The sequence below is a fragment of the Mya arenaria genome, chromosome 5 (genome assembly GCF_026914265.1).
Source record: "Mya arenaria isolate MELC-2E11 chromosome 5, ASM2691426v1".
Taxonomy (NCBI): domain Eukaryota; kingdom Metazoa; phylum Mollusca; class Bivalvia; order Myida; family Myidae; genus Mya; species Mya arenaria.
The window spans coordinates 20151592-20168649 of NC_069126.1; the positions used below are offsets into that span (position 1 = coordinate 20151592).

Below are 17058 nucleotides of genomic sequence, written 5' to 3' on the forward strand. Positions count from 1 at the left end.
TGAGCATAAGCTTAACTCTACTTCTGGCTTATATATTGATGACGTTAGCTTTAGACCGACGTCTCGTTCTGGTTGCTGTATTGGTATTGACCTTGGTGTTCGAACATAATTTTGGGCCAATGGCAATCGAGGATTTACCCTATTAACTGTAGCTCCATATCATGTAGAGCAGATTTGACGGTGAATATAAACAATTACTTCCGTGGAGTACATTTTTTCGATCTACCTGATTTAGTAAAGTCGTCTATTTTACATAGATCTCTCTGCCCTCTGCGCATGTGCGAAGTAACTATAATTGGCCGTTAAGGGTGCCGCTGTCTAGAGGCAGTTGAACTTTGCATCATGAACCCGAATTTGGAAACAGATGTGTAATCAGCTATCAACTCGTATTGCCATTTATTCAGTGCACAGATTTCTATTTCTGTGACAATATTTAAATCTCACTTACGTTTCTTACTTTAATTAAAATTATTAATAAGTTTGCAGTACATTTTGTTGATTTTTTAACGAAAAGTATATTAACGTTCATGTTTCGATGCTTTTCCATTTCTGAACAAACATCAATCCATTGTATTTGCTTTTATAAAATATCCACAAAGCCGTGACAATTTACCATCGTCCGACCCTCATTTAATGAAACTAACACCTGGGCGGTTTAACTTTCGCGCCAAAATTTCGCGTGACTACACAAAGGGTGGAGCTAGTGCGAACACCAAATAAGTTAGAGTTCATTTGAGCGATCTATAGAAAATGGTATGAGCTTTCTCGGCCTACGGCCTCGCTGTGCTCGCACCTTTTTCTGTTAATTGTCAAAATGAACACTTAGATATACTTAGATGAGTGTTCATTAATTAACAATATCGATTTGGAGGGGATAGGTTTTAAGGAAATATCAGTCTTAATTGCGCTCAAGCTTTACTTCAGGCGAAAGAGTCTGTGTTGATAGAGCAATAAATCTCTTTTCATAATGAGCTGAACAAAGTATATGTATATTTGTACTTGAATTTAGTTTCATTATATAGATAGCTACTTATACCAAGTTTTACTTAGTATAAAATGGAGTCTGTGTTAAAAAACTGAATATCAAGTTTGCAGTACAAACGAATACTATCACAAAGCAGTAACAACAAGTGTAGAGATAGATATTTAACTCCATACATGAATATGACCCCTTGTCCCACATTCAAATATTCAACACTTCTGTTGCACCATAAAATGGAACTCATGCACCTTTTCTGTTCACAAATATGGACTTTCATCTGTTAAAACCAAGTTCTAATGTACAGTTATATGCATGTGTGAAGTTTGCATAAGTGCATTTGATTCTAAATTATGGCATATTTTATCAGTTTTGACAATACTAATTTGCGGGCATTTCTCACTTTCCTGGACATCTGTTGTTTAAATTGTCGAAATTTGCTTACCGCCCAAAAAACAATTGAAACTCTGCTCCAAGATCTTTGGACAAATTTTTATTTCAAAACATAAGAAACCGATAATTTAAAACTGATTTCTTTATTGTAGCTTTAAATGCAATGTTACAAGGCATTTTTCAAATTCACAAATTCAGATCTTGATGACTTTCAAACATGTTTAGCGCCTGTAGTCGACACCGTGCGGAACAACGACCCAATGTGGACCATCGTAGGTGGTGTCACCGTACGGATCGTACGAGTCACCAGTGGGGTAGGGATCAGCATACATGGCATAGGAGTCATGGCTCGCGGTGTCACCGTACGGGTCACCAGTGGGGTAGGGATCAGCATACATGTCATAGGAGTCATGGTTCTCCTCCTTGGAATAATGATCACCATCCATGTCTTTTTTGCCCTTCGAGTTGTTGGGGAAAAGCAGGTTGATGATCAAGATGAATAGGAAGACTGAAAATGAATCAATGATCCGCTACTACTCGCTCGGTACAGGTATAAGTGTTGCCTATGGCGTTCAACCAAAGTAAAGCTTTGTTACTGTAAGTGTATTTGAATATTTGTTTAAATATTTGTTATTCCTGTCAAGGAAGCTTCATGGTTTAGCTTCGTGATATACTTACTTGGCAGCTTCGTTGTATACTTCATGGCTTACTAACTTGGCAGTTGCATGGTAAAATAACTTGGCAGCTACATGGTTATACAAACTTGACAGTTCCATGGTATACGAATTTGGCAGCTTCATGGTCTACTAACTTAGCAGCTTAATTGTATGCTAAACTGGCAGCTACATGGTAAACGAACTTGGCAGCTTCATGGTAGTTTAACGCGGTAGAGTTATCTAGTTATCATGTCACAATTATGTGAACAATGTTCACTCAGCATTAGTATATGATTTATAGTCCAATTCAAGTCGTTACAATGAATTTGTTATACGTGTGTACATTTTTATATTGCTGCTAAAATCATTATCATTAGTAAAATCATTATCATTAGTAAAGGTCTTTATACGCACAGTAGATCAGGTAAGAGAATATGTTGACGCGGCTCCTGGGATAGTACTGATGAAAGTGGTAGGTGACACCTTGTGGCTGCTTCCCGAAAGTGTAGCCACCGTAACCTACGTTAGGAAAAAAACAAGTACAAAAATTAAATGACCCTTTTTAGTGTAAATATTACATTTAGTTAACACACATAAACTTAACGCCGCATTCTCATAGAGGACGTTGCTGCACATCAGTCTCACTTAAGTACAAATGTTACATTAAGTTAACACACATAAACTTAACGCCGCATTCTCATAATGGACGTTGCCGCACATCAGTCTCACTTAAGTACAAATATTACATTTAGTTAACACACATAAACTTAACGCCGCATTCTCATAGAGGACGTTGCTGTACGTCCGTCTCACTTAAGTACAAATGTTACATTTAGTTAACACACATAAACTTAACGCCGCATTCTCATAGAGGACGTTGCTGTACATCAGTCTCACTTAAGTACAAATGTTACATTTAGTTAACACACATAAACTTAACGCCGCATTCTCATAGAAGACGTTGCCTTACATCAGTCTCACTTAAGTGCAAATGTTACATTTAGTTAACACACATAAACTTAACGCCGCATTCTCATAGAGGACGTTGCTGTACATCAGTCTCACTTAAGTACAAATGTTACATTAAGTTAACACACATAAACTTAACGCCGCATTCTCATAGAGGACGTTGCCGTACATCAGTCTCACTTAAGTGCAAATGTTACATTTAGTTAACACACATAAACTTAACGCCGCATTCTCATAGAGGACGTTGCCGTACATCAGTCTGACTTAAGTACAAATGTTACATTAAGTTAACACACATAAACTTAACGCCGCATTCTCATAGAGGACGTTGCCGTACGTCAGTCTCACTTAAGTACAAATGTTACATTATGTTAACACACATAAACTTAACGCCGCATTCTCATAGAGGACGTTGCCGTACATCAGTCTGACTTAAGTACAAATGTTACATTTAGTTAACACACATAAACTTAACGCCGCATTCTCATAGAGGACGTTGCTGTACATCAGTCTCACTTAAGTACAAATGTTACATTAAGTTAACACACATAAACTTAACGCCGCATTCTCATAGAGGACGTTGCCGTACATCAGTCTCACTTAAGTACAAATGTTACATTAAGTTAACACACATAAACTTAACGCCGCATTCTCATAGTGGACGTTGCTGTACATCAGTCTCACTTAAGTACAAATGTTACATTTAGTTAACACACATAAACCTAACGCCGCATTCTCATAGAGGACGTTGCCGTACATCAGTCTCACTTAAGTACAAATGTTACATTTAGTTAACACACATAAACCTAACGCCGCATTCTCTTAGAGGACGTTGCTGTACATCAGTCTTACTTAAGTACAAATCTTACATTCTGAGTACTAAGTATCTCAAATAAACTTCTGAAATATAGTTGCATTCATTTTTGATTCCTTGAAATTGTGTGCATCATTTCTGTTGCAGCTTTAAATAAAAATGTGTAACCTATGTTCAGTTCTGCAGATCATTACTGAAGCAATTAACACAACAACGATAATTGGATAAAATGTTATGGTGATGTGTCTTTTTTAGATACAAATATGTTATTTCAATAAAATTTAACAACTGTTGCTATAATATTTTTTTGTAACACACATACGCGCCAAAAAGCAATTGCTTAAAAACAAAATGAATTCCCCGTGTGGTTATATACCTGAAATTTCAACACAAATCAAGCACATATCAAAGTATGAAATGGGTAAGAATTAGTGATACGTACGAGTATATCTTTAATTATATTAATTTGATTACTAGTATGCTGAAATAGTTTCTATAACTAGGTTTGCCCTTTAATAAACTGCATGTATAAACAACACTGTCTATACATACCATAACCACCGCCCATTTCCCCGAAGGACTGGACGAGCCCAAGTAAGCCAAGGGCAAACACACAGACACAACCCACGCTGAAGAGACGCATTCTTGCTGACCTTCAATAAAAGGTTTTAGCTTTACATGAAATATTAAATTAATTGATAATGAAAGTCAAACTGACATCGCATATCAAAATTATATTTAGTATATAGGATTTTTGTTATTCATATTTAAAAAAAAACACCGCTTCCTGAGAGGGGGAGTCATTAACATACAAAAACGGCGCAAAGTTTAACACTCATGGCCGTTTCCTCGGGAATCCCAGGAGCGATATCGTACTCAGGAGAGACTTTCAGCAGTAGTATTGCACTGTGGAAAATATCTCCTAGGAAATCACTCCTACAAAATCGCTCCTAGGAAATCGCTCGTAGGACTCTTGAGAAACCAGACTGGTATCTCATTTATCAGCATTTTATTGAAACGGTAAGGTTTGACGGTGATGACACACGCGTTTCAGCTGAACTAGTCCCCGATTCACAAGATACTTACTTAAAACACATTTTAATTTTAGTTTAAACTTACTCCTTTTTAACAAATGTAGAAACAAGTTATTACATCTTTGTATGTATAAATTTATCTCATTGACACGGTGTCACGCAAGAAACTTGTCAAAGCCGTGGAGAATTCGGCTTGTTCACCACGCGTCCAGGCCGGGAATCGGAGCCTGGTATAGAAAGTACGCATACAAAGCTGCTATATTAACTTGGACAAATATGAATAAGAAGGTACGAACCTGAGATGATTACTTGTCAAAAATCCACAGGAAAGTGTTAAACCTTTACATTTTATGTTTAAACATCCTGTAGGCGATCGCGTGATTTATACGAAATTCGGTAATAAATTTGTGATAATTGATTATTTTCCGGTTACCAATTGCTATTGATGACGTTGATATTACACGTCCCAAGGCCGCAGATATGCTTTCTTTTTAATTGAAATCTTACCAAATTAAGCACTCATATAAATTTGTATTCTCAAAGACAATGTTTTCTGCTCTTCGCTTTTAGGTGATATAAATTTAATCTAACAGACTACTTAGTATGTTGATTCCTAATTTGCTCCTAAATATATTACAATTGTGTTGATATTATCGTTGAAGTGTGTGTTGCTTCAGCTGTTTCTCATCGGATTTCAAGTGGTGCATCATGAAAAGATCCCAATGAGACGGTCGGTCATATGTACCTTATATATGTATAGTAATTGCTGTGAAGTAATTGCTGTCTGAATCAGCCTAAAGCCATGGGGAGCTAGTGCTTTAAAATTTGAATTCGACTGAATCAAGCATATTTGAGATATCCAAGTTATGTCTTGTCTATCTGAGTTGCCTTCACTGGCTGCTTCACCTAAATATGTTTCAAATGGTTTTATATTGAATAAAATAGATTCCGCTTGGTGACTATATCTAGCATTGCTTCTGTAAATCGGCCCGGTTGACGTGTAATTTTCTTCACATTTTTTAATAAATTCCAAAAACCGAACGCTACCAACCAGCGCATCTTGCAAAAATTAATTAGTCAGGTTCTATAAACTCCCCAATGCACGCGGTTTTAAACTTTGATTTATTTTACATAAATATTCTGATACATTTTATAACAAACTTAATAAGAAAGAAAAAAGCTGAAAACAATTTGAATTGCGTTAACCTGTTATGGTGTGTTTACGCAGGGATCTAGTTTCTTCATTTATTAAATAAGCCTTACTTTTTTGCCACGTAGACTGATTAGTTAGATGGATTTTTATCGATCGCAATACATACAAAATTGTTAGAAATAAAAATTATTAATTTAAACGGTTTCCTGTCGGGAATCAATATAGTATACTTATGGTGGTTGAGTGTTTGACTAAATCAATATTTCGTTTGTAGTGTACATCTTGGTATGAACACAACATGTTTTAGTTTGAAAATTTACATCATTTACAAATATGCAACTTTATCATGTACGTGAAGTTAGCGGCCTAGCGGCCTAGCGGCGTGAAGTTAGCGGCCTAGCGGCCTAGCGGCCTAGCGGCGTGAAGTTAGCGGCCTAGCGGCCTAGCGGCCTAGCGGCGTGAAGTTGGCGGCCTAGCGGCCTAGCGGCCTGGCGGCCTAATTATTTTTTCTATTTCCAAGCAATTGTTAATGCGTTTTTTTTAAAACAATGATAAATCAAGGTTTTTTATTCATATAGTTACATAGCGGCCTTAAATTGTTATATATTCAGAATATTTTTCTTTACCTTTTATTCTAAAACAATTTTAAATTAACTGTTTTATGCACAAATTATCACTCTGAAGCGTTTTTCAAACTTTTTTCAAAAAGTCGATCAAGCACTTCAGCGACCTAGCGGCATAGAAGCCTGAAATTAGCGGCCTAGCGGCCTAGCGGCCTAAATTGAATCCTATTTCAAAGCATGTATACATGCATTTTCTTCTAAAACAATAACATTTTAACTGTTTTTATGCACAAATTAGCACATTGAAGCGATTATCAACAGTTTTTTTCCAAAAACGTCGATAAAGCAGTCAGCTATTTCAAAGCATTAAACATGCCTGTTCTTCTTAATCAATGATATATTAACTGTTTATATGCACAAATTATCACTCTGAAGCGTTTTTCAACTTTTTTTCAAAAAAGTCGATCAAGCACTTCAGCGGCCTAGCGGCGTGAAGTTAGCGGCCTGGCGGCCTAGCGGCCTAGCGGCCTAAAATGGTATCCTATTTCAAAGCATGTATACATGCATTTTCTTCTAAAACAATGACATATTAACTGTTTTTATGCACAAATTAACACTTTGAAGCTATTAGCGATTATCAATATTATTTTTTTTAAAAGCGTCGATAAAGCAGTCAGCTATTTCAAAGCATTAAACATGCCTGATCTTCTAAAACAATGATATATTTACTGTTTTATGCACAAATTATCCCTCTAAAGCGTTTTTTATTTTTTTTCAAAAAAGTTGATCGAGCACTTCAGCGGCCTAGCGGCCTAGCGGCCTAGCGGCGTGAAGTTAGCGGCCTGGCGGCCTAGCGGCCTAAAATGGTTTCCTATTTCAAAGCATGTATACATGCATTTTCTTCTAAAACAATGACATATTAACTGTTTGAATGCACAAATTAACACTTTGAAGCTATTAGCGATAATCAACATCTTTTTTTTCAAAAAAGTCGATTAAGCAGTCAGCTATTTCAAAGCATTAAACATGCCTGATCTTCTTAATCAATGATATATTTACTGTTTATATGCACAAATTATCACTCTGAAGCGTTTTTCAACTTTTTTTCAAAAAAGTCGATCGAGCACTTCAGCGGCCTAGCGGCCTAGCGGCCTAGCGGCCTAGCGGCCTAGCGGCGTGAAGTTAGCGGCCTGGCGGCCTAGCGGCCTAGCGGCCTAAAATGGTATCCTATTTCAAAGCATGTATACATGCATTTTCTTCTAAAACAATGACATATTAACTGTTTTTATGCACAAATTAACACTTTGAAGCAATTAGCGATTATCAACAATTTTTTTTTAAAAGCGTCGATAAAGCAGTCAGCTATTTCAAAGCATTAAACATGCCTGATCTTCTAAAACAATGATATATTTACTGTTTATATGCACAAATTATCACTCTGAAGCGTTTTTCAACTTTTTTTCAAAAAAGTCGATCAAGCACTTCAGCGGCCTAGCGGCCTAGCGGCCTAGCGGCGTGAAGTTAGCGGCCTGGCGGCCTAGCGGCCTAGCGGCCTAGCGGCCTAAAATGGTATCCTATTTCAAAGCATGTATACATGTATTTTCTTCTAAAACAATGACATATTAACTGTTTTTATGCACAAATTAACACTTTGAAGCTATTAGCGATTATCAACATTTTTTTTAAAAGCGTCGATAAAGCAGTCAGCAATTTCAAAGCATTAAACATGCCTGTTCTTCTAAAACAATGATGTATTTATTGTTTTTATGCACAAATTATCACTCTGAAGCGTTTTTCAATTATTTTTCAAAAAAGTTGATCGAGCACTTCAGCGGCCTAGCGGCCTAGCGGCGTGAAGTTAGCGGCCTGGCGGCCTAGCGGCCTAAAATGGTTTCCTATTTCAAAGCATGTATACATGCAATTTCTTCTAAAACAATGACATATTAACTGTTTGAATGCACAAATTAACACTTTGAAGCTATTAGCGATAATCAACATCTTTTTTTTTTCTCAAAAAAGTCGATTAAGCAGTCAGCATACATGCCAATCCTTCTCAAAAATATGTTGATAATCGCCTCAGAGTGATAGTCTGTGCATAAAAACAGTTAACATATCATTTTTTTAGAAGAAAATGCATGTAGTCATGCTTTGAAATAGGAAAGCATTTTAGGCCGCCAGGCCGCTAGGCCGCTAACTTCACGCCGCTAGGCCGCTAGGCCGCTAGGCCGCTGAAGTGCTTGATCGACTTTTTTTTTTTAAAGTTGAAAAACGGTTCAGAGTGATAATTTGTGCATATAAACAGTAAATATATCATTGTTTTAGAAGATCAGGCATGTTTAATGCTTTGAAATAGCTGACTGCTTTATCGACGCTTTTAAAAAAAAATTGTTGATAATCGCTAATTGCTTCAAAGTGTTAATTTGTGCATAAAAACAGTTAATATGTCATTGTTTTAGAAGAAAATGCATGTATACATGCTTTGAAATAGGATACCATTTTAGGCCGCTAGGCCGCTAGGCCGCCAGGCCGCTAACTTCACGCCGCTAGGCCGCTAGGCCGCTGAAGTGCTCGATCGACTTTTTTGAAAAAAAGTTGAAAAGCGCTTCAGAGTGATAATTTGTGCATATAAACAGTAATTATATCATTGATTAAGAAGATCAGGCATGTTTAATGCTTTGAAATAGCTGACTGCTTAATCGACTTTTTTGAAAAAAAAAGATGTTGATTATCGCTAATAGCTTCAAAGTGTTAATTTGTGCATTCAAACAGTTAATATGTCATTGTTTTAGAAGAAAATGCATGTATACATGCTTTGAAATAGGAAACCATTTTAGGCCGCTAGGCCGCTAGGCCGCCAGGCCGCTAACTTCACGCCGCTAGGCCGCTAGGCCGCTGAAGTGCTCGATCAACTTTTTTGAAAAAAAAATAAAAAAAGCTTTAGAGTGATAATTTGTGCATAAAACAGTAAATATATCATTGTTTTAGAAGATCAGGCATGTTTAATGCTTTGAAATAGCTGACTGCTTTATCGACGCCAAAAAAAAATAAATATTGATAATCGCTAATAGCTTCAAAGTGTTAATTTGTGCATAAAAACAGTTAATATGTCATTGTTTTAGAAGAAAATGCATGTATACATGCTTTGAAATAGGATACCATTTTAGGCCGCTAGGCCGCTAGGCCGCCAGGCCGCTAACTTCACGCCGCTAGGCCGCTGAAGTGCTTGATCGACTTTTTTGAAAAAAAGTTGAAAAACGCTTCAGAGTGATAATTTGTGCATATAAACAATTAATATATCATTGATTAAGAAGAACAGGCATGTTTAATGCTTTGAAATAGCTGACTGCTTTATCGACGTTTTTGGAAAAAAATTGTTGATAATCGCTTCAATGTGTTAATTTGTGCATAAAAACAGTTAAAATGTTATTGTTTTAGAAGAAAATGCATGTATATATGCTTTGAAATAGGATTCAATTTAGGCCGCTAGGCCGCTAGGCCGCTAATTTCAGGCTTCTATGCCGCTAGGTCGCTGAAGTGCTTGATCGACTTTTTTGAAAAAAGTTTGAAAAACGCTTCAGAGTGATAATTTGTGCATAAAACAGTTAATTTAAAATTGTTTTAGAATAAAAGGTAAAGAAAAATATTCTGAATATATAACAATTTAAGGCCGCTATGTAACTATATGAATAAAACACCTTGATTTATCATTGTTTTAAAAAAACGCATTAACAATTCCTTGGAAATAGAAAAAAAATAATTAGGCCGCCAGGCCGCTAGGCCGCTAGGCCGCCAACTTCACGCCGCTAGGCCGCTAGGCCGCTAGGCCGCTAACTTCACGCCGCTAGGCCGCTAGGCCGCTAGGCCGCTAACTTCACGCCGCTAGGCCGCTAGGCCGCTAACTTCACGTACATAACATTATCACACAATTTGAAGGATGGTACGAAATTTGTTTATTCTACATCGTTGCTATTATAGCTGGCATCAGGTATGTTAATATATGTAAATACTGTCCCTTGCCGAATAATTCAGACCTGATTTTTTAAAAAAAACTTTTTTTTCCAAACATTATATCAAACAAAATGAATGCCAAACACCTGCATTTGCTTTGAAAATTTGGGATGCAAAACAATTTCACGGCCATGGTCGTTCTCCTGTAGGGAGTACCTTAATGTTTTCAGAAGGAAAGGTGGATAACTTTTACGTGCATGCGCATTGTGTCGTATTGGGTTTTGGTAATGTAATGATATGAAAAGATGAAATTAAATATTTTTTACTAGAACCAGTGGTTTCAAGATGTGATGCGGGGGAAGGGGCATCCATCGCCCTTCTTTTCACATTTTCCAAGCGCCCTGAAGAGCGCCACTTTAATATTAAATCTTCAAAACGGGTGTCTGCTGAGAGCGGTATCACAATCATTACTACTTTAATAACGGAATCACCATCTAGGGAACATTTGTTTCTTCCAATAAGTGAAATAGAAGATCAATTTCCAACAGGTTGACCGGGCATACTACTCCGTCCATTTCTGTTCGCTTCGCGAAAAATAATCAGGTTCTATATGATCCACTGAACTAACGCATGTCCTTCTCTGCTTTTTGAGTTTATCAAGGTAAAACAAAATTCAATGTTAAGTTTAGTTTCAAACAATGAAGTGGCATTATTGAAAGGGATTCGAAAATCTTAACATGTTTAACTTTTATTTGAAATCGTGTGTCTTACCGATACCAATAAGTAAAAAAAGATCGAGAAAATTGTGGCAGCTCCGACGGTATTGTTGTTCTTTATTTCAACTGAATCGGACGTGAAATTACCGACTGTTCAAACTTTCAGAAGTCAAAACTGTGTGTTGTGCAATATGGTATCAGAATAGTATCACATATTCCCACCTTTTATATGATACCAATTAATATAGGGTCATTATATAGGCAACAAAGGTCCACGTTGTTGTACCCTGGATGCCTTAATATTCGACATTCAATTGTAAACAACATCTCGTAAATAACGGGTGTTGTATTTATATCCAGTCCATGCATTCCAATCTAAAACTTTATACCTAAACAGTCAGGATATTCGCCAAGATAAGCATACGTCTGAACAATATATAAAGAATTTATAGATATTTTAAAAGCTACCGCCATTCAAAACCGGAACCGGCCCTGAAAGTTATTATCGATTCAAGGGACGTCACTCTTGACATGTGTGTTCAGGTGATTTTAAGACATACATTCTGTTCAACGTTTAAAATGTCGAGATTTATATTCGTTTATGGGACTTTAAAGTCGGGCCAACCTAATCATTACCTCATAGCAGACGAAACGAGAGGAACATGTGCATTTAGAGGGAAAGCTCTGACTGTGGAGAAATATCCACTCGTTGTGGCATCACGATTCAATATACCATACCTGCTTTATGAACCCGGAAGAGGACATGTGAGTTATATTAACATAGCTTGCATTTTGACAATGTTATTTTTATGTTTCATTTTATTAGCTTTAGTCTGTAGCAATTTCTACTAATATAGTTAAACTGTTAATTCGTAGTTGTAAATCAGTATAAACTCGCAGTGTTCTAAATGTATGCATTGCAGTTCAAAATGTAGGACGTAAAATAACTACGGTAATGACCTTAGTAGCAGTTCTGTTTCAAAGCAGACAGCATTGGTAATTATTATACTTTATACATGCTTGATAAGACACAATGTTACGCGTTATTGATAAAATTGTTAGAGTATTGATAATTTTATAGCGCGTATAAAATACACTACATGTAATGTAAGATTTTCGATGTACAATTAAGCTTGTCAATTTATCCAGCCAATTTCACTACTGTTAATCAAAGCGCTGATAGCGCTGCATGAACAGGGTTTATACGGGTTTTCACCATTATGATTTACGATCATGTGTGTATTACTAAGGTGCTGATATGTTGCGCAGTGAATCTAAGAGTCCCCGTGTAAAACAACCACAGGAGCCACCCCAGGTTTATTGAAGCATGATGGTAAATGAAAAATTAATACTTTAATGACAATAAAATTAATGTCGCTGTGTAAGAAGGCAAACAAGGATGGAGAATGTAACCAATCCAAGCAGAACTCCATCATATGGTGTTACATATGAGTATATGGCCCGGTTGTTCAAAACTCTCGTTAAGGATTTAACGTTAACTATCATCGTTAAATGTTATGCTGTCAACGTTAAAATGAATGTTAACTTTAACGTTGACAAAAATGAGTTGTTCAACTTAACACTTACGCTTACAGCGATAAAGTAGGCGTTAACTTAACGGCTCTTCTAACGTTGGTCTGGACCAACGTTAGAGTCAATGTTAAATAGTCAGTCGACGTGATGATTGGGCTTCCACAAATGCACTTTCAATGTGACAAGTGTGGGAGACCAACTCACTTTCCTATTTCCATATCGATAGTTTACCATAGGCGGAGAAAGCCACTACAAGTACAGTTTTAAATTTAATTTATCTAATTAAATAATATTTTCTTCCACTGTTTACATCATCTGAACGCTTGAAATTATGACACAGATAAGTCGGTAAATTAGAAACGGTCGGACGCTTCACCCCACTGATAAATCGCTCCTTTTATGGATGAACCTGCTTCACTTCAATTAACAGGTTAACTGTTTATCTCAATATACAAAATAAGCATACATATTGCATTAGAATCACCAGTTTTGAACAACATAATTGTGAAAATGTAACACTAAAGTATTGCAAAATTATATTGAAAACAACCCTGTTCAAAAATTGCTGCCCGTATTCTGTTGGTATCATTTGAAAGGTTTGATTACTGATTAAACATATAAATATATAAAAGAAGTAAATGTGTCTAAAATATCAAAGAAAGCTTTGCAGTGAATGCATTATTTGGTGTTTGTTTCAAAAGAAATTGGAAGTGAAATTGCCAATTTAGGCAAAAACAACTCTCTTTCAAAAAAGAAAGTTGGAATGATATTAACATATTCCTTTCCTACTCATAAAACCTTTAAAATGACATCGAAATGAAATGTGGTCAAAATGCGTCTAAAACTCGCATGATTGTACATAAGACTAACTTAAAATACCAATTTAATATAACTAATATTCAGAGAGATTAAAAAAACGTGTGCTTGTGCATGTAGATTGAGAACAACACGTGTGCTTGTGCGTGTAGCTACAAGTGTAGATTGAGAACATCACGTGTGCCTGTGCGTGTAGCTACACGTGCAGACTAAGAAAAACACGTGTGCTTGTGCGTGTAGCTACACGTGCAGAAAGAGAACAACACGTGTGCCTGTGCGTGTAGCTACACGTGTAGATTGAGAACAACACGTGTACTTGTGCGTGTAGCTACAAGTGTAGATTGTTGACAACACGTGTGATTGTGCGTGTAGCTACACGTGTAAAGTAAGAACAACACGTGTGCTTGTGCGTGTAGCTACACGTGTAGTTTGAAAACAACACGTGTGTTTGTGTGTGTAGTTACATTTATAGATTGAGGACAAGTGTGCTTGAGTGTGTAGCTACATGTATATATTTAGAACACGTGTGTGTGTGTGTGCGTGCGTGCGTGCGTGCGTGCGTGCGTGCGTGCGTGTGAACAAAACGTGTACTTGTGTATGTAGCTTCACATATAGATTGGGACAACACGTTTGCTAGTGCGTGTAGCTACACGTATAGATTGAGGACAACACGTGTGCTTGTGCGTGTAGCTACACGTATAGATTGAGGACAACACGTGTGCTTGTGCGTGTAGCTACACGTATAGATTGAGGACAACAAGTGTGCGTGTGCGTGTAGCTACACGTATAGATTGAGGACAACAAGTGTGCGTGTGCGTGTAGCTACACGTATAGATTGAGGACAACAAGTGTGCGTGTGCGTGTAGCTACACGTATAGATTGAGGACAACAAGTGTGCTTGTGCGTTAGCTACACGTATAGATTGAGGACAACACTTGTGCTTGTGCGTGTAGCTACACGTATAGATTGAGGACAACACTTGTGCTTGTGCGTGTAGCTACACGTATAGATTGAGGACAACAAGTGTGCTTGTGCGTGTAGCTACACGTATAGATTGAGGACAACAAGTGTGCTTGTGCGTGTAGCTACACGTATAGATTGAGGACAACAAGTGTGCTTGTGCGTGTAGCTACACGTATAGATTGAGGACAACAAGTGTGCTTGTGCGTGTAGCTACACGTATAGATTGAGGACAACACGTGTGCTTGTGCGTGTAGCTACACGTATAGATTGAGGACAACACGTGTGCTTGTGCGTGTAGCTACACGTATAGATTGAGGACAACACGTGTGCTTGTGCGTGTAGCTACACGTATAGATTGAGGACAACACGTGTGCTTGTGCGTGTAGCTACACGTATAGATTGAGGACAACACGTGTGCTTGTGCGTGTAGCTACACGTATAGATTGAGGACAACACGTGTGCTTGTGCGTGTAGCTACACGTATAGATTGAGGACAACACGTGTGCTTGTGCGTGTAGCTACACGTATAGATTGAGGACAACACGTGTGCTTGTGCGTGTAGCTACACGTATAGATTGAGGACAACAAGTGTGCTTGTGCGTGTAGCTACACGTATAGATTGAGGACAACAAGTGTGCTTGTGCGTGTAGCTACACGTATAGATTGAGGACAACAAGTGTGCTTGTGCGTGTAGCTACACGTATAGATTGAGGACAACACGTGTGCTTGTGCGTGTAGCTACACGTATAGATTGAGGACAACACGTGTGCTTGTGCGTGTAGCTACACGTATAGATTGAGGACAACAAGTGTGCTTGTGCGTGTAGCTACACGTATAGATTGAGGACAACACGTGTGCTTGTGCGTGTAGCTACACGTATAGATTGAGGACAACAAGTGTGCTTGTGCGTGTAGCTACACGTATAGATTGAGGACAACACGTGTGCTTGTGCGTGTAGCTACACGTATAGATTGAGGACAACAAGTGTGCTTGTGCGTGTAGCTACACGTATAGATTGAGGACAACACGTGTGCTTGTGCGTGTAGCTACACGTATAGATTGAGGACAACAAGTGTGCTTGTGCGTGTAGCTACACGTATAGATTGAGGACAACAAGTGTGCTTGTGCGTGTAGCTACACGTATAGATTGAGGACAACACGTGTGCTTGTGCGTGTAGCTACACGTATAGATTGAGGACAACACGTGTGCTTGTGCGTGTAGCTACACGTATAGATTGAGGACAACACGTGTGCTTGTGCGTGTAGCTACACGTATAGATTGAGGACAACAAGTGTGCTTGTGCGTGTAGCTACACGTATAGATTGAGGACAACAAGTGTGCTTGTGCGTGTAGCTACACGTATAGATTGAGGACAACAAGTGTGCTTGTGCGTGTAGCTACACGTATAGATTGAGGACAACAAGTGTGCTTGCTACACGTATATGTTCACATTTGGATTGCCTATAAAGGTCATTTAAAAAAATAAACTGATACCATTACTGACACTCCACTATTCCACTGCCCTCGTTTGATGCGTATGTGCCTTTAATAGAATCGTAGATTCACTCACGCACGCACATGCACATACACACGCACTCACACATAAACGCACGCACGCACACAACCTCCCTATTGTCCATCTTATTGACTCCAATAAACACAATAAAAAGTTTTTCACTACTTATGCTTGAAAAGGAGATTAAAGCGATCCCTAAAGGCAGCGGCGATACAGTTGCATGCATGTACATGTTCTTGAACCTGAGTGGTTTTTACTGTCGTTATACACAATATTTCTCTTCCTACAGCATGTTGAAGGCGAACTGTACGAAGTGGACGACACTAGGCTGGCAATTCTTGATGATCTAGAAAACCACCCCATATTGTATGAGCGCACGTCTGTCAAACTGAAACCAGTCAACGACGACAAGACGACAGGAAGTGGCGTAACATTCGCAAATATGGCGGCTGAAGCATATTTTTAGTCAAGTATCGACCAGCCTTGTTGGATATACCATTTATTAATAATTTTATGGACAATGTTGATGGCAAAAAGTATGTGTTGCATAAAGATCGCAAAGCTGCGACCCCAGGGTTCTGGTATGAGGTCCATACTGGACATGAGAAGACATCTTCTTAACGGACAGTTCGCTTCAAGCTTAAACAGTTATCGATGGTTCTGGATTATTTCTTACTGCACAGACCTCTCCAGCGATACCTGACTTACTAAAACGTGTGTGTGGACCAATTAAGACATATCGCAAGGCCGTTGAAATCGTGTGTATGTATTCTTACATAGAATTGACGTTGGTGTTATGTCTCACAGTTATTTCTCCAATAATCTATATATATGCACTACATGTAGCTAGAAATTGTACTGCAGTTGTCAGTTGGTTTGCAATAAACGAATTTGGTACTATTTGTTAAATACAAAAACACATACATGAAACGAACGCTGAAGTCGAAAATATATCAGATTTAAAATTTATTTGATATATATATCTCATGTTATAAAACAAAATA

General features: G+C 37.8%; 2 protein-coding genes across 2 annotated transcripts; one reads left to right on the top strand and one right to left on the bottom strand.

Moving 5' to 3' along the window:
* Positions 1-1557: 1557 nt before the first annotated feature.
* LOC128234464 (uncharacterized) lies at positions 1558-5198 on the bottom strand. The gene is made up of 4 exons (XM_052948716.1): positions 5142-5198; positions 4364-4464; positions 2443-2547; positions 1558-1880 (listed from the first exon to the last, which is right to left on the bottom strand). Exons 2-4 carry the CDS (start codon positions 4452-4454, stop codon positions 1594-1596), a joined length of 483 nt encoding a protein of 160 aa, XP_052804676.1. The 5' UTR covers positions 4455-4464; positions 5142-5198; the 3' UTR covers positions 1558-1593.
* A 6551-nt stretch (positions 5199-11749) lies between these two features.
* On the top strand, positions 11750-16951 carry LOC128234462 (gamma-glutamylaminecyclotransferase-like). The gene is given in 3 exon segments (XM_052948715.1): positions 11750-11990; positions 16344-16515; positions 16518-16951. Coding segments are annotated over 3 exon segments (564 nt in total). The 5' UTR covers positions 11750-11756; the 3' UTR covers positions 16676-16951.
* Positions 16952-17058: the final 107 nt, after the last annotated feature.